Source organism: Triturus cristatus, chromosome 6 (assembly GCF_964204655.1).
Source record: "Triturus cristatus chromosome 6, aTriCri1.1, whole genome shotgun sequence".
NCBI classification, from domain to species: Eukaryota; Metazoa; Chordata; class Amphibia; order Caudata; family Salamandridae; genus Triturus; species Triturus cristatus.
In genome coordinates, this window is record NC_140589.1 from 672206375 (window position 1) to 672226856 (window position 20482).

The window sequence follows — 20482 nt, forward strand, 5'->3', positions numbered from 1 at the left end:
GTTTTACCTTAAGTTGTTCCTCAACTGTCAAGATCTGAATAAGGCTTTTAGTGGGTACATTCAGTGGGCTTGTATTCGGATTTAAACTTTTACTGCTACGTCCTCCTTTCTCTGTGGCATGCCCCCCGCCAAGAGACCGAATGTGACTGCAATAGCAATGACGCAATCGGAAAACACATATGCTACCCTGCCCTCTTTCTCTCTAATGACCAGTCCATATTTGTCCCATTGACCGTTCCCAAATAGTAATCTTCCTCTGGCCCTCTTTTTCTTCCTTTGAAGGGATATGACATCACCTCGATTCCCGTAGAGAATCCAGAACAAGCAGACACCTTGCTTTTATTTTTGCTTGTTGTATGCCACATCGCTCAGTGTACATGCAGTATCTAATGTCAGCTGGATGGTACTTCAGGGCCACTTTATTGGATAGCACAATTTCATTTAGGTGTGTGCTGTTTGTGGTTCTAGGGTTTGTCAGTAAATAAAAGTAGCCCTTGTGAAGGAAAACCTTTTCTTAAATGTATATGGGTCTCTAAGCTAGTTTTCCATACCCCAACCTGTGTCCTGTAGCAGAGCTGCTTTTCGAACAATTTTGCTTAAGGGTAGAACCTTGCCACGGGGATCTTTGAATCGATGCTTCCATAAAGACATAATCGGTGAAGCACGCATCGACTTCAACTCCCCCTGCATAGCTCGTTCCATGGTCTGAAAGCGAGCTCCCAGAATGGGCTGTCAGACCTCAGCTGTACAATAGACACTGGCAAGGTTTCCACAGGGAGAAATGGCATTAATTCCTTTTCCATACCCATTCTTCCTGAAAGCATATCTTGTGAACACATCCGCACCCAGACAGTTGTTGCTTCCCAGGAAAAGTGTAGTTGGGTACTTGGCACCTGCAGACTGTCATGATTCCTTCTTTCACGTTCCCACAAAGAAAGCATTGACCTTTATATCAGGACATCATAGATAGTTCACTGTTAATTCGGATTCCTTCCATTGTGGCTAAACACTATACTTAGGCTATCTGGAAAGGTCCTCTCGTGGCGATTTCCCATTTTTACCTAAGGGAGTTTACTTGTTGCTCTTAACGCGATGACTGGCTGGTAAGAAAGTAATCTTTGGGAAACTATCTAAATAGATAAGTTCTGCAACGTACATGAGCACTTATGTTTCTTTATAAAGATCAGTAAGTCCCCAGCCAAAGATTTCAGGGCGTACGTGTTCTCCACCACTTCTCAAACAACTTCTTCTTCCAAGACCGTATATGCACTGTGATGTATATGACTTACTAAGACCTCCGATGCTGGCGTGGCAGCTTCAGAGATTTGACTTTCTGCAATAGAGGCCAACATAAATAGTGACGACAAAGATCCCCACAAGTAGGGAATTCACTATTTGGACCTAAACACATGCTGATTTTTGTAGGTTCCATCCTGATCCCCTTTTAAACGAAACGTCTTTTTTTTTTCTTTTCTTCCTGGCACTGAAGCAGATGAAAAATCCTTGTTATCACAGATACCACAGTAGCCATGTTTTATGTGAACACATAGTTCAACGCAGTGTGTCAACTAATTATTCAGCTATGCAGTGGGTAATTCTGAAGAAATTTCCTATGGCCTTTCATTTGTAGGGAGGAAATGAATATCCAAGCTGATACTGTAAGAATGTTTTTCCATAGTCCTGGTGTAGGACAGATGAATAGCTCGGTTTATCAATCGCATCTTCTCAACTGGTTTCTCCAAATTAAATATTTTTGCAAAAACCAAGATTGCCAGTGTTATAAATTCACTATTTGAATGGTAGTGAGCCAGTCAAATCAAGATATGGAAGCCAAGATAATACCCTGGTTCCTGGTAAATTAACATAAAAACATGCATAGCTCGTGAAGACTCCTTTTGGTATCGTGTATGAAGAAATAACTTTACTTTAGTGTCTAGGCTCTTGAATATTAAAATGGCCTTAATCTTGGGTCTCTTAGTATTAATATTTATTATATGGCTAGCGTTTTTTTAATCTCGATTCCTGCACATCTAGGAGGGCTTTGACCTGTCTAGCCTGCTTCCGGCAAAATCTTACTCATCAAATTATACTTTTGTTCCTTACTGTTTTGAACTTCCAACGCCACATGCAAGGTACTTCAAGGATTGACTGGTCGCAATTGCTCTTTTAATTATTACAAATGCCTATGTTCATGCTTGACACTGACTGGCTTGGCTAGGTGATGTTTTGGGGATCTTCAGAATGTGCCTCATTGTGACGAGTTGAATACTAGATGCAGGAAAAAGTGCTTGTTTTGAATATAGTTATCTGAAATCAGTCTTTTTGATCCTGTTTTAGGTCTTCACCAGACTTACTGGGCCCGTGTCCACCTTATGTTGTGCAAGTTCACTACCTGGGTGCAGTACTTGATCGGTTGTCCCCATGCCCCAAAGTAAATGCTATTTCCAAATCATTTTTCCCCAATTAACCTCTACTAAGGAAGATTCTGTGCTAGCTCTTTACATGGCAGCTCGCTGGGTTAGCTTGCTACGCTGTTTGTTTCATATTACCCACCTTGAACTCTACTAAGGTCTGCAAAACTGAGACTGTCCATTTAGCTGAACCGATGGAAGAAATGTGGTGGAAATAATAGATATCTCCACATGCAGGACTTCCTTTGTGGGTTACCTTACTGTCAAAGCTCAGACTTGAAAACGATTTCGCCATAAATTGCTTTCTTCACCCAGGTTTGTTGTCTAGACTTAGGCCCTCATTACTAGTTAGCCATACTTTGCAACATAGATATCGAAGGGAGGAGAAAAAAGGGGAGGGGGAGGCTGAATAACATTTAACGGCTCTTTCGAGTGCAAAAACCGACCGCTACAGGTTCCTGCTAAATGGACAATAACTGCTTGCACCTATATTTACTAGGTGGTTTACCATGCAGTTTTTCACAGTTTGGGGGGGGGGGGGGGAGAGAGACTGTACTGAGCAGGTGAAAAGTATATGCGTGACTGACTGGGCAGTGGGATTTGGAGTTGGAAGAGGGGCTCGGTTAAAGGCACGGTTCTGTCTATTTGGAGGCATGATTGCACGAGTTCTAATAGATTAACATGCTGTGCATATTCCACCATCTAGTGGTTGGAGTTGGATAGTGCTACTTGTTTTAGACTAAGAATACTATTGCGTTAACTGTTGTAAGTAACATTGGTCATTAGCAACTGTTGAATTAGTTACTGGAGTCACATAAGTTAAAAGGGCATACCCAACTTTAAATATGGGTAATGGAAATTGTTTGACAAGCTTGCGTTACTGTAGACCTTACCAGTCAATAAATAATACGATGTGGTAAAAAAAAATGTAGTACTGTATTCCGTACGCAGTGACTTAAAAAAAGGACGGGGAAAGTATACTTTCCCTTAAGAGGACACTGATGTCAAACAAAGCCTTTTTAGCGGCGGGCATTTTATTTAAGGGACATATCATGTAAATCCTATTTCTCACACCACAATTCTTAAAACATAAAATTATTGAATGTAAATACATAACAAGGCATGCTCAGTTACCTTACAGCATGCTGTGCTCACATAGTTATGTATTTCCAAATTGTATTTAAAGGCAAAATCGGGTGAAAGTGTTTCAAGAATTTCTGGTAAGAGGTGTTAAGGACACAACTACAAAGTTAACATGTTATGCTTGGGTAATCAACCATTGGCCACTTACATGGGTAGTTAGAAATTCATACATTATCAGCATGTCACAATTGTAAAATCCCAAATGAAGGATTATGTCCTCCTCTTTACAAAACATCCTCAGATAATTTCACTAGAGTTCTGATTGCCAGACAGTGCCCCTACAACTCATATCCACACAGCTTTTTACATTGCATTTCAACAAAACTGAATGAATGGCGCACTCTTTTTTTTTTTTTTTTTTTTTTTTCCCCCCCCAAATAAATACAACTTTTGCATATCATTTTGCAAGAGGTGTTGATGTTAGGAAACCCTGTCTCCTGCCATTGGGGCGTTGGGACAAAACACCCAGGCATGAAAATTTCCTATTAACAGTTTTATTCTCATTTCTGCTGGTACACAGCGAGTGACATTTTATTCCAGACAGTACAGCAAAGCAGAAAGGTCTTTGGGCCAGATGTATCAAAGCGTTTTGCCCATTCTGTGTCCTACATCTGGCCCTTTGAGATTGCATACCTAAATGGCACACTTAAAGGCTTAAGGTTAATTAAGCTAGTTATAACGAAGGGAATCGCTTGTTCAAATATACCTATAATGCACAGTATTGCACCTCATCCAAGCAAAGTTGTGCTCTTGAAAAAATAAAGGGTTAACAACTTGACTTATAAACCGTACTCCAGGCAAACAAAGGAGGCTCTGGGTCAAATAACCCGCACTACATACTATTTAAAGGCAAATGTTAATCTCAGGAAAACATTACTTAAAAGCTTTACAACAATGGGATTTATGGGCTGAGTTATGCCCCATAATACAGTCATGCACTAAGGCAACAGTTATGGGTCGGAAAGATAAAAGGTAGACCGCTTTTGGTGAAGTAAAAGTGCAATATCTCCTGGGTCAAAATGCAAAAGCACAAAGTGGGCCACCACCCCCTCTTAAAGGTGTATAATGAAGCGTTTCAAAGTCAAACACTCCCACCTTCCATGAACGAAGCACTGGTGGTCATGATACCCAAGGAGGATAGGGACCCCCAGTTACAGGTGTTCTTACAGACTTATTTCCTTGCTGAATATAGGTACAAAAATTCGCAGCGAATTATGGCGGCTCGCCTGCACGCATACATGCAATATTTAATCCACCCCGACCAGGCGGGATTTATTCTCAAACGCAGCATGACCCCTAATTTGTGAAGGTTAGCACATGTGTGGCACTCGCCCTTCTTGCATCTGGAGGATTCTGCCCTGGTGTTGCTCAATATTGAACAAGCGCTCGACTCGGTCGGGTGGGTGCATCTGTGGGAGGTCCTTCGTGTAATGGGAGTGGGTCCACGAATTCTGAAATGGGTGCAGTTATTATATTTGGAACCCTGTGCCAGAATTAGGGTGGGGAAATTGGTATCGAAGACCTTTTAGACTGCAACGCGGCACAAGACAAGGATGCCCATTGTCACCACTTTTATTCGCCATGACAATGGAGCCTCTAGTGTCGGGCCTCAGAAGGGCATGGGAGACCTTTGGGATCCCGCTCGGTGAGGCTAATCATGGGGTGTCTGTATGCGGATGACACCCTGGTGTACATCCAAAACCCTGCCCAGGCACTACCTACACTATTTGAGGTCCTTGAACAGTTTGGACACATGTTTGGGCTGCAGATAAATTCAGGGAATTCGAAATTAGGTCCAGTGGGGAGACTGGCTTTGCTCCCGGACGAGAGATTGCCGGAGGTGGGGTTCCTGTGGGTGAGGAATGTACCTGGGGATCAGACTGGCGAAGGGGGCGGAACAGTATTTGATGCTTAATATTGGGAGAATTATTGAGGGATTGCAGGGTTCGGTGCGCCTCTGGCGAGAGCTGCCTCTGTTTTTGGGGAGGATTGCCATAGCTAAAATGGTGGTATTACCTAGATGCCTCTATACAGTGCAACATTCCCTTTTTTAGAATTCCTCTATTTTTTTGTAACGTTGGACAGGCTTTTATTAGAGTTGCTGTGGGGGGCTAAGTGTAAAAGAGTAAGCCTGGCCACGCTACAAATAACCTTGCAGACGGTGGGTCTCGAGGTGCCGTGTCTGGAATTTTATTATGGCCTCACAGCTGCAACATGCTATAGATTGGTTAGATGACGATGGGAATTGGGAGAAGGCCCTGCTGGCGGCAACCTACGGGAACAGAACGCTCCCTGAGCTATTAATGCTGTGCGCACAAATACCTCAGACAAGCCCATATATCGTGCAGCATGTAGCAGAAATATGGGAACTCGTAGTCGAAAGATTGCTGCAAAGGGCTCCCTATGCCCCTGACATGCCCTTGTGGGTTTTTCGGCCCTTTCAACAGATCTGTGCATCTGTCAGTGCATAAGTGGCGGGAGGGGGGATGCCTAAACATGGGGGACCTGTATGACAACAAACAGTATATCACACAAGCAAGCGACAAGCGCTTTCGTGTTGGGGCCTGGGCAGTTTCTCCAGTATGGGGAAAATAGCTCTGGTAGCGAGGGAACTGTGGCCTTTGTTTCCAGAAGAGCCTGCTGTCTCCTAGATACTACAGACTCTGATATCAATGGCTAAGGGACGCAGGTTGGTGTCGCACTTCTACCGGGCGATTCGGGCACACTAGGAGATCCAGGCACTGCCGGTCCAGATGAACTGGGAGACGTTGATAGGGAACCCCATAACAGAGGGACTTGATCGAGATCCATGAAGTAGTTAAACAAGTGAGCTCGAATGCAGGATTCAAACTAATAGTTTAATTTTGTACACCAGACATGCCTTACACCCAAAGGTTGCAAAAGATTTATCCGGAGCAGTCGGGCGATGTCCCAGGTGTGGAGGGGCAGAGGCCACATTTTTACATATGGTCTGGACCTGCCCTGAGCTCCAATTGAACTGGACTGGCTTCTTAGACGCGTTGCAGGAGGCGTCGGGATGGGTAGTATTAAGGGAAGTGCAGGTAGTGTTGCTTGGTTTGTTGCCCGACCCAAAAACAAGAACCTTAGTCATAGGTTCGTCCTTTAAGGACTATATTAGCAAAACTCCAGATAGCTATTACATGGCTGAACCGCAACCCACCCAAAATGCTGCAATGGGTGCGGGATATGAAAGAGTGGGCAACAGCTGAGGTGTTGCGCATGCCGCGGACTAGACATGATAACCTGGAGGATGACTTGAGGACATGGAGGGCAATGTTAGAGGACCTGAAAAGTGAGGGAACGGACGCTACGCCACGAGATGAAACCACAGAGAATGAATTGGTGAGAGGTAGCATGGAGGGTCTGTAAGGGGGGGTGGTGGACACCCATCATAGGAATATTGGACAGTGTGTTATGACGAACGGAAGTTAGAGGAGCTGGTCTATAATACACGGAAACACTCCAGACATGGGGGGGGGGGGGCGTATGTTTTAGTTGTGGGGGGGGGGGCGTTGGCCGTTGGGTTTATGCAATACAGGACAGTGTTTGGATATTGTGAAGACACGGACTGAGGCAATAATCCTTATGGGGAATGAGATCTGAAATGCAAATTCATGTACAGGGATATTGGATCTCACGGTGTGATCGTGTGTGTGTATATATGCATAGAATGTACCTGCCCCACTCAACTTAATAACCATGAAGGTCTGTGTCTTCGTGTACAAATGTGTAATAGTCCATGCTGGTCCTGATAGGTTTGTCTCAAAAGCCAATACAAATAAATTTAAAACAAAAAAAAAGTGGGCCACCACTCAACTTTAAAAGTTGAACAGGTGCATGTGAAACAATTAAGTCCTAGTATGATCAACTTGTATTAAGTAGCCATAGAGGGCAGCTACTGGGGAGTTATAGTTGGGACCATGTTTTCATAGGAAGTTGTGTTTTTTTTTTTTGTTTGTTTTTATTGGGGGGGGGGGTTGCTTCTAACTATGACTCAGTTTGTCAAATCTTCATAAGAATTGGGAAAAAATTTGTCACCCATCCACCTCTGCTTCATCCTAGAAAATTTCAGGGTGACCCATCAAGTGGGGGCTCAAAAAATGGGGGTCTGAAAATCTAACCAATACAGAAAAAAACAGCTGAACTGAATTAAACCACATTTTGCAGAAAGCTGGATGTTTACTCAAACATGCTTTTTGTGCTGTGAATCAGTTTTTGAGAAATTGAGTCTCAAAATGTGTGTGTGTATAGATATATAATATACACACACATCTACGAGACGACCCAGATTACTGGAGTCTGTGGCCCGTTGACAGGTGGTGAGTCACGCCGAGCAGGTCTCCCAGCAATATTTAATCCACACAGAATTCTCTTCAAAGAAGGACTCTGTTAGACCTGTCAGCCCTTTGGGTGGTCCCTCCTCATCATTATTTATTTTGTCCCACTTTTGCCTCAAACCCTGTTGTAATTTTTTCCTTTTTGGGAACCACCAGACTTTTTAGTGTTGATGCAGGGTCAGGGAGCCATTTTCCCTACCCCTGGAACTTCTGTCTGAGGGCCTGAGACACAAAATGGTGGCAACCCATTGTCACCTGTGACATCACCAGAACACACTAGAGGTTTCTAGAACCTTCTGCAACATTCTAGACCCCTTGGACAGAGGGAGGCAGTTTAGAATGTTGGGAGGCCATCTCAGGGAGGCAGTTGGCACCTGACTGGAGAGGAGAGAGGACAGAGATTCAGAAGGAGGAAGGAGTAAGGCAGCAGGGGTGGAAACCAGTGCTTGGAGTGGGGTCCAGAAACGCACCCTTGATGCTAGTCCCTACTGACCAAGCCCAGCCTAGAGCCCTGTGTGGGACCAAGACCATAAAAACCGTCTTAAGGACCTGAACATTTGGAACAGGCCTTACAAAGGAAGAACAACAAGTTCCTGACCTGTACAGCAGTGTCCTCCTGGAGTCCTGACTTCGAGAAGCCTGGAGACCTGGAGCCCGAGGTGGAGAAGCGGCGCTGACCGAAAGCAGTCGTACCCGGAGCCGCCAGAGGTCGAGAGAGGGCGCCGACGGAGGTCGTGGAGAGTCACCGGAGGTCGAGTAGGAAGTCACCTGAGGTCGAGGTGAGGTGTCGACGGGGGAGTGAAGTCCGCCCTCCGGAGTCGCCGGAAACCAAGGTGAAGCGCGCAGGAGGTCGGGAGTGGAGGTCGCACTCCGGAGTCGCCTGAGGTCGAGGTGAAGCGCTCAGGAGGTCGGGAGTGGAGATCGCACTCCGGAGTCGCCGGAACCCGAGGTGAAGCCAACGGAGGTCGGTAGTGGAGGTCTCACTCCGGAGACACCCGGAAGCGGGGAGACCGTGACCCTGTGACGCCGGAACACGACATCGAGCCAAGGCCGCCCAGCGACATCGATCCGGAGCCGCCTCACGGCACCGACCCGGCGTCAGGTAAAGCAGATCGACGCGACATCGAACCGAGGCCGCCCAGCGACATCGAACCGGAACCGCCAGACGGCATCGACACGGCGTCAAGTGGAACAGATCGACGCGACATCGAACCGGAACCGTCTCACGGCGTCGACTCTGCGCCAGCGGAGCCGATATACGCAGAAGGGACTGTAAGTGGTAGAAAGGGCATCTGAGGCCCTGTGGAGCCCTAAAAGACCATTCTAGGGGCTAGAGGGGTGTTAGGACCATCCTGGGAGTGCTAGGGGGTGAACTGAGACGGGTGCAGGGACCTGTGTGAGGGACTGTAGTTGGGAGAGCCAGAACCTTAGGTTACCCTCATTCTACCTCAGCTTAGGCCCCAGCCTTGACCACTCTAGGGGGGACATCCCCAGGCCACCCCAGTGACCACAAGCTGTACTTGAGCATAGTAAAACCAAACTACCTCATAAATGTGATCTGATTTGCAATTGTTATTGATTGCTTATATTATTTATTGAAGGCGTTTTATTTATTGTCTGACTGTAATTATTCCTGCATTGTATTTATTGTCTGACAGTATTTATTTGCCCTCTGTATTTATTGCACCCCTATTTATTCCTTGCTTATTTATGACCTGATCCTATTTATTGAAACCCCACTGTGGTATTATTTATTTGACCTGCTATTTTCAGGAAAAGTCTTATGGTATTGTATGTATGTTTTGAAACCTGCAACTAAGAGAAAAGAAGATAAAGACAAACTACTACTTTCTTTCATAATTTTTACGGTGTAGTGTCGTTTTTGGAACGGATGAACGCATGGTTATTGTGAGGGTGTGACGTACGCTTAACACGGTGCCTGTCTTCCTTACCGCTCGAGCCAAGCTACCATTGTGCTGGGAACCTGGTGACTGCTAACCCGGTTGCCCGGTTTCCAACAGACTCACTCTTGGAAGGTAAACCAAGATGGTTTATTCAAGTTGGGTTGCGTGTTTCGACAGCCAAGCTGTCTTGATCGTATGTATGTATGTGTGTATGTGTGTTTACGGAGCTAGTGGTTTTTGCTCTTCAGTTCAGGACCCCTTAAGGTTGGATTTACAGCTGCATTATGTGGCCTGAAGAGTACAAAAGACTCCTTGACAAGCTCGAATACAAATTATTTAAACGATAGTGATAAGCACTGCAATGCTTGTTTTTATTGAAGAATATCTTTAAATGTGTTCTTAGAATTTGTTGGTTTTTAATAACCAACTTCATGTCAGCATACATGCGGGCCATGTGGAAGGAGTGTGGAGTGACCTACCGGTTCACCACTCCTTACCACCCCCAGACCAATGGTCTGGTGGAAAGGTTCAATAAAACCTTGAAATGCATTATCAGAAGTCTGCCTGAAAGCCTGCGGAGGAAATGGGACGTCCTCCTACCCTGTCTATTGTTTTCCTACAGGGAAGTGCCACAGAAGGGAGTGGGCTTCAGCCCCTTCGAGCTTTTGTATGGGCACCCTGTGCGTGGACCTCTCAGCCTGGTGAGAGACGGATGGGAAAGAACTCCCAGAAAGCTTCCCCAGGACGTGGTGAGCTACATGCTGGCCTTCCGGAGCCAAATGGCTAAGTTGTGGAAGCAAGCTTCTGACAACTTGGAAGCCAGCCAAGCAGTGATGAAGGCGTGGTATGACCACAATGCTCACCTGGTGGAGTTGGAGCCTGGCCAGAAGGTGTGGGTGATCGAACCAGGAGAGCTTAGAGCCCTCCAGGATCGCTGGTCAGGGCCCTTTGAGGTGTTGGAGAAGAAGGGTAAGGCTACCTACTTGGTGGATCTTAAGGCCCCTCGCCAGCCCCTACGGGTGCTACATGCCAACCGCCTCAAACCCCACCATGAGAGGCCCGAAGTCATATTGCTGATGGTGACTGACGGAGCAGAGGACGTGGAAAGCGAGCCTCTCCCCGACTTATTTGCGTCTCAAGAAAAGGATGGGTCGGTGGAGGGAGTGATTCTCTCCCCATCCCTAACTCCTGAACAGCAGGAGGACTGCCGCCAGGTCCTGGGGCAGTACTCTTCGTTGTTCTCCCTTGTTCCAGGTAGGACTCACCTGTGCATCCATGACGTGGACACAGGAGACAGCCCACCTGTGAAGTCAAAGATCTACCGGATGACAGACAAGGTGAAGGCCAGCATTCACAGTGAAGTCACTAAGATGCTGGAGCTAGGAGTGATTGAACCTTCCAGCAGCCCCTGGTCCAGTCCGGTGGTACTAGTACCAAAAGCTGCACCACCGGGGGCCCAACCGGAACTGAGGTTCTGTGTGGACTACCGGGGACTGAACTCAGTAACCAAGACTGATGCTCATCCGATCCCAAGGGCGGATGAACTGATTGACCGGCTGGGAGCTGCCCAATATTTGAGTACCTTTGACCTTACTTCTGGGTACTGGCAGATCTCTCTGACTGATGGAGCTAAGGAAAGGTCAGCCTTCTCCACGCCCACGGGCCACTACCAGTTCTGCGTGATGCCCTTTGGGCTCGAACGCACCTGCCACGTTTCAGCGTCTGGTGAACCAGATCCTCGCCGGAATGGAGAGTTTCTCTGCTGCTTATCTGGACGACATTGCCGTCTTCAGTAACAGCTGGGAGGATCACTTGCGTCACCTGCAAGCTGTTCTCCAGGCCCTGAAACAAGCTGGATTAACGATCAAGGCCAGTAAATGCCAGATCGGGCAGGGGTCGGTAGTGTACCTTGGACACTTGGTGGGTAGGGGAGCGGTGCAACCCCTCCAGGCAAAAATCGAGGCAATCATGGCCTGGGAACCCCCCAAGACTCAGACTGAGGTCTGAGCTTTTCTGGGCCTCACAAGGTATTACCGCCGCTTCGTGAAGGGGTATGGGACCATTGTGGCCCCCCTCACGGAGCTTACATCCAAGAAACCACCTCGACGGGTAGTCTGGACGGAGGCTTGCCAGCAGGCCTTTGTGAAACTGAAGCAAGCCATGTGCGAGGCCCCGGTCTTAAGGGCCCCAGACTTTTCCAAGGAGTTCATTGTCCAGACGGATGCATCGGAACATGGCATTGGGGCAGTGTTATCGCAACTCAATGAAGAGGGTCTGGATCAACCCGTGGTCTTCCTATCCCGGAGACTACTTCCCAGGGAACAGAAGTGGAGTGCAATAGAGCGTGAAGCCTTTGCCGTGGTATGGGCTCTGAAGAAGTTGCGGCCATACCTGTTTGGCTCGCACTTCCTAGTTCAGACCGACCACAGACCCCTTTGTTGGCTGATGCAGATGAAGGAGGAGAATCCCAAGTTGCTAAAGTGGTCTATCTCCCTACAGAGAATGGACTTTCAGGTGGAACATCGGCCTGGAGTGGACCACGCCAATGCAGACGGTCTCTCAAGGTATTTCCGCCTTAGTGATGAGAACTCCCAAGGGGTTGGGTAGCTCTCCCCACTTTCAGCTGGGAGGGACGCGTGTTAGACCGGTCAGCCCTTTGGGTGGTCCCTCCTCATCATTTATTTTGTCCCACTTTTGCCTCAAACCCTGTTGTAATTTTTTCCTTTTTGGGAACCACCAGACTTTTTAGTGTTGATGCAGGGTCAGGGAGCCATTTTCCCTACCCCTGGAACTTCTGTCTGAGGGCCTGAGACACAAAATGGTGGCCACCCATTGTCACCTGTGACATCACCAGAACACACTAGAGGTTTCTAGAACCTTCTGCAACATTCTAGACCCCTTGGACAGAGGGAGGCAGTTTAGAATGTTGGGAGGCCATCTCAGGGAGGCAGTTGGCACCTGACTGGAGAGGAGAGAGGACAGAGATTCAGAAGAAGGAAGGAGTAAGGCAGCAGGGGTGGAAACCAGTGCTTGGAGTGGGGTCCAGAAACCCACCCTTGATGCTAGTCCCTACTGACCAAGCCCAGCCTAGAGCCCTGTGTGGGACCAAGACCAGAAAAACCATCTTAAGGACCTGAACATTTGGAACAGGCCTTACAAAGGAAGAACAACAGCACTCCGGAGTCGCCTGAGGTCGAGGTGAAGCGCTCAGGAGGTCGGGAGTGGAGATCGCACTCCGGAGTCGCCGGAACCCGAGGTGAAGCCGACAGAGGTCGGGAGTGGAGGTCGCACTCCGGAGACACCCGGAAGCGGGGAGACCGTGACCCTGTGACGCCGGAACACGACATCGAGCCAAGGCCGCCCAGCGACATCGATCCGGAGTCGCCTCACGGCACCGACCCGGCGTCAGGTAAAGCAGATCGACGTGACATCGAACCGAGGCCGCCCAGCGACATCGAACCGGAACCGCCAGACTGCATCGACACGGCGTCCAGTGGAACAGATCGACGCGACATCGAACCGGAACCGTCTCACGGCGTCGACTCGGCGCCAGCGGAGCCGATATACGCAGAAGGGACAGTAAGTGGTAGAAAGGGCATCTGAGGCCCTGTGGAGCCCTAAAAGACCATTCTAGGGGCTAGAGGGGTGTTAGGACCAGCCTGGGAGTGCTAGGGGGTGAACTGAGACGGGTGCAGGGACCTGTGTGAGGGACTGTGTAGTTGGGAGAGCCAGAACCTTAGGGTACCCTCATTCTACCTCAGCTTAGGCCCCAGCCTTGACCACTCTAGGGGGGACATCCCCAGGCCACCCCAGTGACCACAAGCTGTACTTGGGCATAGTAAAACCAAACTACCTCATAAATGTGATCTGATTTGCAATTGTTATTGATTGCTTATATTATTTATTGAAGGCGTTTTATTTATTGTCTGACTGTATTTATTCCTGCATTGTATTTATTGTCTGACAGTATTTATTTGCCCTCTGTATTTATTGCACCCCTATTTATTCCTTGCTTATTTATGACCTGATCCTATTTATTGAAACCCCACTGTGGTATTATTTATTTGACCTGCTATTTTCAGGAAAAGTCTTATGGTATTGTATGTATGTTTTGAAACCTGCAACTAAGAGAAAAGAAGATAAAGACAAACTACTTTCTTTCATAATTTTTACGGTGTAGTGTCGTTTTTGGAACGGATGAACGCATGGTTATTGTGAGGGTGTGACGTACGCTTAACACGGTGCCTGTCTTCCTTACCGCTCGAGCCAAGCTACCATTGTGCTGGGAACCTGGTGACTGCTAACCCGGTTGCCCGGTTTCCAACAGACTCACTCTTGGAAGGTAAACCAAGATGGTTTATTCAAGTTGGGTTGCGTGTTTCGACAGCCAAGCTGTCTTGATCGTATGTATGTATGTGTGTGTGTTTACGGAGCTAGAGGTTTTTGCTCTTCAATTCAGGACCCCTTAAGGTTGGATTTACAGCTGCATTATGTGGCCTGAAGAGTACAAAAGACTCCTTGACAAGCTCGAATACAAATTATTTAAACGATAGTGATAAGCACTGCAATGCTTGTTTTTATTGAAGAATATCTTTAAATGTGTTCTTAGAATTTGTTGGTTTTTAAAAATGATTCTTAAATTATTAAAGTTGTTTTGCTCATCTTGTATTTTCACATAATCACCCCCTGCACGAAGCAAATAGGCCTTACTTTATATATAATAGCAAAACAAGGGACACCCTGTCTTCCAAGAACAATGGTAATAAAGTACTTATTAGTAAATCTTCTCTTAGAAATTTTTCCTAACTAATGCTTTTAAAATGGGTCAATACTAACAAAAAAGGAAAAACCTACATAAATGATAAGCAATTTAAATTAAATCCAAAATAGGTGAGTTAGTAGACTGATCATCCAACATGATCAGAAGTAGGTGCTCCAAGTGGCGGCGCAGTGCAAGTTCAGTACAGTGTACCAGATAACAAAGAAAAAATGAATTATTTACAATATGTACATTGGGTCGCTGCCTATAGGACACATGAATAAATTAATACACTCAATGGTATGGGCATTTGGGATTGACAATCCAGTAAATAAAGTTATGAGTGGACTCCCAAAGTTGACCTTTCGACCCCAGCCTCCTCACAGCTGACTTGTTACACCTGCTTTATTAAGTTATCAGCGTGGCAGCTGCTGTTAGCAATTTTATCATTGCTAACAGCTCCTTCTATAGTACTCTTCTAGAAGTGTGATGGACACGACGCTCATGACCAGTGGTTAACAAAGGCCTCTGGTACAGTAGTGCACATGAAAGTATCAATGTCTTTAGCTATAGTTTCACAATTGTTCAGTTCATTTTTGTTTTTTGTTTTTCTTCTTTTGTAATAAGTTTGCCAAAAAGCTGTAAGCATTCTCCTCAAAAGCTTGCTGTGTCTATAGCCCTTTTAATTCATGAAATTGTTTTATAAAGTTGAGTACCCACCGGATTCTGAAAATGCTGCAATTCTTTCATGTCTTGTTTAGAGCAAACCTTTACGTACTTAGTCCTTCATTCTGGAAGGACTACACCAGAACAGATAGTTGAGATCCCGGCACAAGCAGTCTGGGTAGTATGGCTGCTGAACATATGCCCCTGATTGCATCCCCACCCCATTACTGCTGTCACATTTCAGCCAAACAGTGTTACTGGTCCTAAACCAGATCTATACCACTTAGTTCTTTTTCACAGAACCTTCCCTGTCTTATAAGAATACTCCCATTGGCTACCATCTGAAAGCCATGCTATGGACTAAAGTGAACATAGGTACCACATTGCAATCCTTCTTCCTTCATGGTGAAAATCTTCTCATGACAGAAACTTTGCTCTCAAATGTAAATGCTACTTGTATCGATTACCTCATCCCTGCAAATTTTGGTATTTGTAAATGGGACACAATTGAAAGAGTAGGGGGCAAGGTGGCTATTGCTTGTGAATCAATGACCATCAGAATCATCCACCCTCTGTGTGATACAGAATAGAAAGCTATCCATCTCCCTTTCTATGAAAATCTGAGCACAAAACCTCATTCTGGTATTCAGAGCCCTGAATTTCTCAGACAGAAATTCTGGCAATCGCTAAAGAGAATCTTGTCCTCCTTGGTGACCTAAATCAATGCCTGAAAACCCCTACGAGTCCCGTGAATTAGCTGTTTGGGTCTGGAACTGATTAACCCTGAACCCATCCACAAAGCTGAACATTTGGTCTGTCCTATTTTCTCATGCTGCTGATCACTATGGATTAACCACACCCTTAAATCTGAACTAACCACAGTGAGGCTGTGTTTCTGTTCACAATTCCAAACCACCCACAGTCTGGGGCTCCATATCTTCCATCAGGCACCAAAGGCTCTTTTTGACAGATGCTCCTCATGTGGAGGTAAGACATTTTGGATGGACACATTTGTGGCATCTGCCTCCTGGATTCTTGCTTCATCACATGATGCCTTATAGGCTTCCTAGGATAAGGATGATGCAGGGAGAAGTTGGCTGCTCTGCGTCGTGGTCTACCAGCTGTAGAGCGATGAGGGTGTTTACCTTCCCTTCAGCACATAGTGTGACCAGGTCCGATTTTCTCTTTCAGCACAGTCCAGCCACTCATCCAGTTCCAAGTCGACATCTAGACATGTGATGCAGAGATTGGTGACACTAAGAATTTCTAGAGATTCCCGGTCTGTGTCTGGTACTCCTCTTCTGTAAGATCTGTCTGTGTAAGGGGCCATGATTGCTGCAAGGGATCCTCTCATCCCGACGCTGATGTCCAGTTAGATGGTGAGAATCCTGTAAGTGCATCTTCTGTACTGTCATCTCCAAAGCCGCAACCTTCAGCAGCCCCTCCATTCTTTTCCTCAGTTCCATTGGTGAAGGATTACACCTCTACCTAGAGTTCCAGCAGATCATTCTGCACCTTCGTCTCTGCCCCATACAGGTAACGATCCTGTGCCACCTCCCTCTGTTCCACTCCAAAAAGGGAATAGACACCCCCAATCGGAGTATGTTACAAGACAAGCCAGTAAAGAAAAAGTAAGGTTTGCAACTCTAGTCACTTCAGAGACCGAAACCACAATAGGTCTTGCAGATCTCCATTTCTATCCACCGTGAAGCGTCTTATAACTCGCCGTTTCTGACAGTATCCTTGGTGGACGATAGATCTTTTTATTAGGTGACCAACAGGCAACTCAAACTGAGTATTGAATCTTTTGTTACTGTTTGCACAGCATCTGTTGTCTTTGAAACTCTGCTCCCAAAACCACTTGCAAGATCTGATTGCTCTGGTTCCATGTCTTCTACAGCCCACAGTGCATATCTTGTGCTTGCATCAATAAAACTCATTGTCAGGATTCAAGTGAAAAAATACAGCCCTTCAGAATCTGGTCCTCTCTTCTTGAGGGAAACACCATCTGATTTTGTCTGCTGTCGTGAAACGCTTCAGTATCTCCAGATCAACCATATCCCCTCCACTTGAAAAGGAAAGTAACTGAATGGACTCTGTTAAAGTCTGAACAGCTTCATCTACAATTTTCAAAGTTCCTAGTGCATCGCGCTGCTAGGCCAATACACTTGGGAGCTGTGAAACTCTATGGTTCATTTTCTTGATCATGTTCCTGAAGGTCATCTGTAGGATTTTAAAGATACCCAGTATTTAAACTGTACAAAACAAAAATACTTTGCACAAAATGTACCCAATATTTAAACTGTACAAAACAAAAATACGTGCACAAAATTCTTTTGCTACGGAGTGGCCAAATTTAACACACAACTACGTGAGAGAACCTCCGACTTCATTCACCAATGTGCAATATCCCAACGTTTGATAGGTGTGCTTTTCACAGGCGATATTAAAATGTTAAATTGCTGTTTTCTAATGTGTTTGTCACATACATGATTTCGAGCTTCATTTGTAATGTCACATACTTTTTGTATTCACTCTATCTAATGTTGAATCTGGTCTTGTTTTTTGGTCAATTTTCTTAAAACTGTACTATGCAATTTGATTCCAATATTTTCATGATTCTACAGTGGCTCTTTATTATGGTTTTGACACCTGCATACAAGCAGATTCTTTCGCCTTTCCTTTATTTAACATGCACAGGCTTACATAAATTAGCACCTTAAACTCGGACATGTTGACTTTGCCAGTGCTTGTTTTTATGCTGATTCTGTTCAGCATCGGCAACAAGCAAAGGATAAACAAATAATCTAACGTCCTTCAAATTTGACTTATTGGCTTTGCCAGTGCTTGTTTAAATGGGCAATGGATAGCATGTGGCTGAAAATATTTGTCATTAGCTTTTTTCTTTATTTTCATGTTGCCATTATGAATATTTTTCTTAGTTGGGTTTTATTTGCATTAAAAAATATTATATGCTTTTGTACTGCAAGTTTCAAAGTCTCCTTAACAGCTAGCCATATTTGAGGATGTTCGCGATGCCGAAGATGCCCTTTATAACCTCAATAGAAAGTGGGTGTGTGGCCGTCAGATTGAAATACAGTTTGCTCAAGGTGACCGAAAAAGTAAGTGGACGTCAGTAAGAAGTGTGTTGCTGGAAATGGTAATGCCCTAGTTGGATTTCCACTGGCAGCATGATGCTTCTGCAAGCATACACCTTTATTACCATGAAGGTGTGTAATATTGGTGGAATCCTGCTAACAATTTAAGTTTTCAGACCATTACTCACATTGTAGTTCATAATTTTCAAACAATTGAAATTTCTCTTAAGAATCCTAATAAGCTACTTCCTCTATCCACAACAGTAGTTTGAAATACAGTATTCTAGTTAAGTTGCCTTGTAAAATACGACTTTAATTGCCTTTGTTGATGGCATTCTCCGATTCCCATGAATGCACAGTTTTACTATAGTTTCATATTGCAACCATTATTTTTATTCTAGCACCAGGTCAAATGAAATCAAAGGAGAGTAATTCCCCAGATTCCCACAGGCGGTCCAGAAGTCATAGTCGGAGGACACGCAGCCGGAGTTACTCATGGGAGCGAAGCCGTAGAAGATCACGTAGCCCAAGAGAGTGAGTCTTTGAATTGAATATTCTGAAAAGACAAGTATAGTACATGGTTCCACAGGGCATGCTTCTGGTATAGTGTAGCTGTTTGGTCATCTGGTTATAAATTGTACCACAGATATGTTTGTGCAGTGTAGCTTGGTCAGTAGTTTCTACATGACTGGTTGTCGGGAGAGTGGGTGGGGGGTGGTTTGTGTTTGGTTTCTTTCCTTTTCAAAACTGGGTGAAATGTGCTGTTTGGTGCACAACTTTTTAGGTCTCGCCTGATCATGCGCTGGTCTGGCCGAGACATTTTGTATGCGGGTTTTCCAAGTGCTGCCTGTGGTCTAAAGCCTGCGTCGTGCACGCGTGCAGCCGCCATGTGTACCTCTGCCGTGCTTGATCGCGATCACTTTCACTTTCGCGGGCCGTGTCATTTTCACGGCTGCGCGGCCAATCCTTTGTTTTTCCTTCCACCCAGCTCAATTTCTTGTTCTCCCCATTTTACTTTCTCCATAGTGACTTTTCTCCTTTGTCCCCTATTATTTTTTTTTCCCCCCACTAGACTTCACGTTTCGCCACCCCACCCCTGGACCCACCTGTTTTCTTTCTTCATTCCCAGGCCCATTGTCTTTCTCTTACTTCCTCATCCACCCCTTCCTCTTGTCTGTCTTTTACCCCCTGGCCTGTCTCCTGTACCCCCAGTCTCCCTGTATTTCTCTCTTCCCAGTATGTTTTACAATGTCTCTTCTCCGCCAGGCCCATGTGTGTCTGTCTCTCCCTCATGTCATCTTGTGTGATCCCCACCCCCCAAGAGCCTCTTGTCTCTGCCCAGTGGGAATCCATGTTATTTTCCATCCACCACCTTGTTTATTTCCTCTTGGCCCCCATTCCTCAGTCTCTTGTCCCCGGCCCCCTCTTTCTCGGTCTCTTGCCCTGTCCCCACTTTTCTCTCTTACTTAGTTTTCTTTTGTACTTCCGCAGCCTTTAAGGCAACCAGGATCTGCTGGCATGAGGGGCTACAGGCGGCTCGAAACGGGGAGGGCACTTGACAGTCCCCAGAAAGGGCAAGCAGGCAAACGTGACACAAAGATGGCGCTTAACTACCTCACTAAAGCCTCAGGCACACAGTAAACATGCATGGGTGCAGGCGAAGCTGTGGGACTGCTGGCATTTCTGAAGAGCCATAGCTTCCACAGACGCAGCAGGTGCAGTGGCACTGGGTACCAGAGGGCCAGGGGGCAAGTATAACTCTCTTTATTGCTGTATTTTCTCATCCAAAACAGCAGCCAAATGGCCAAATTCCTTCCTTGCACTACGTCCTGTGAATCTCAGGCTGTGCTACTGCCTCTCTGAGGCCCTGGGTGCAGTCAAGTCTTCCGCTTCCTGCATTTCCTTGACATGCATTCTTGGGTGAATAAATGTCACTGTCAGTGCAAGCAATAGGTGCCCTCCCATGAGATAATAAATATCCTTATATTGGACACTATAATTTAATGGACACTATAATTTGTGTGCAGGTGCTTTAAACAGGCATCACTGTTACCCAACTAAGAAGTACTGGTTTCATCATCCTCGAAAGGAAATATTGGAGGGGAGCTCCAAGGAGCTCGAACCTGTGGCAACGAGGCTTCGC

The 20482-nt window shown here is 45.9% G+C and overlaps 1 protein-coding gene across 1 annotated transcript in view; it reads left to right on the forward strand.

The window, feature by feature from the left end:
- The window catches only part of SRSF12 (serine and arginine rich splicing factor 12), an 84923-nt gene that overhangs the window by 24364 nt on the left and 40077 nt on the right, over positions 1–20482 (forward strand). The window contains exons 3-4 of the mRNA XM_085611175.1: positions 18260–18363; positions 18741–18873. Coding sequence (XP_085467301.1) covers positions 18260–18363; positions 18741–18873 — 237 coding nt within the window. The remainder of the gene's footprint in view (positions 1–18259; positions 18364–18740; positions 18874–20482) is intronic.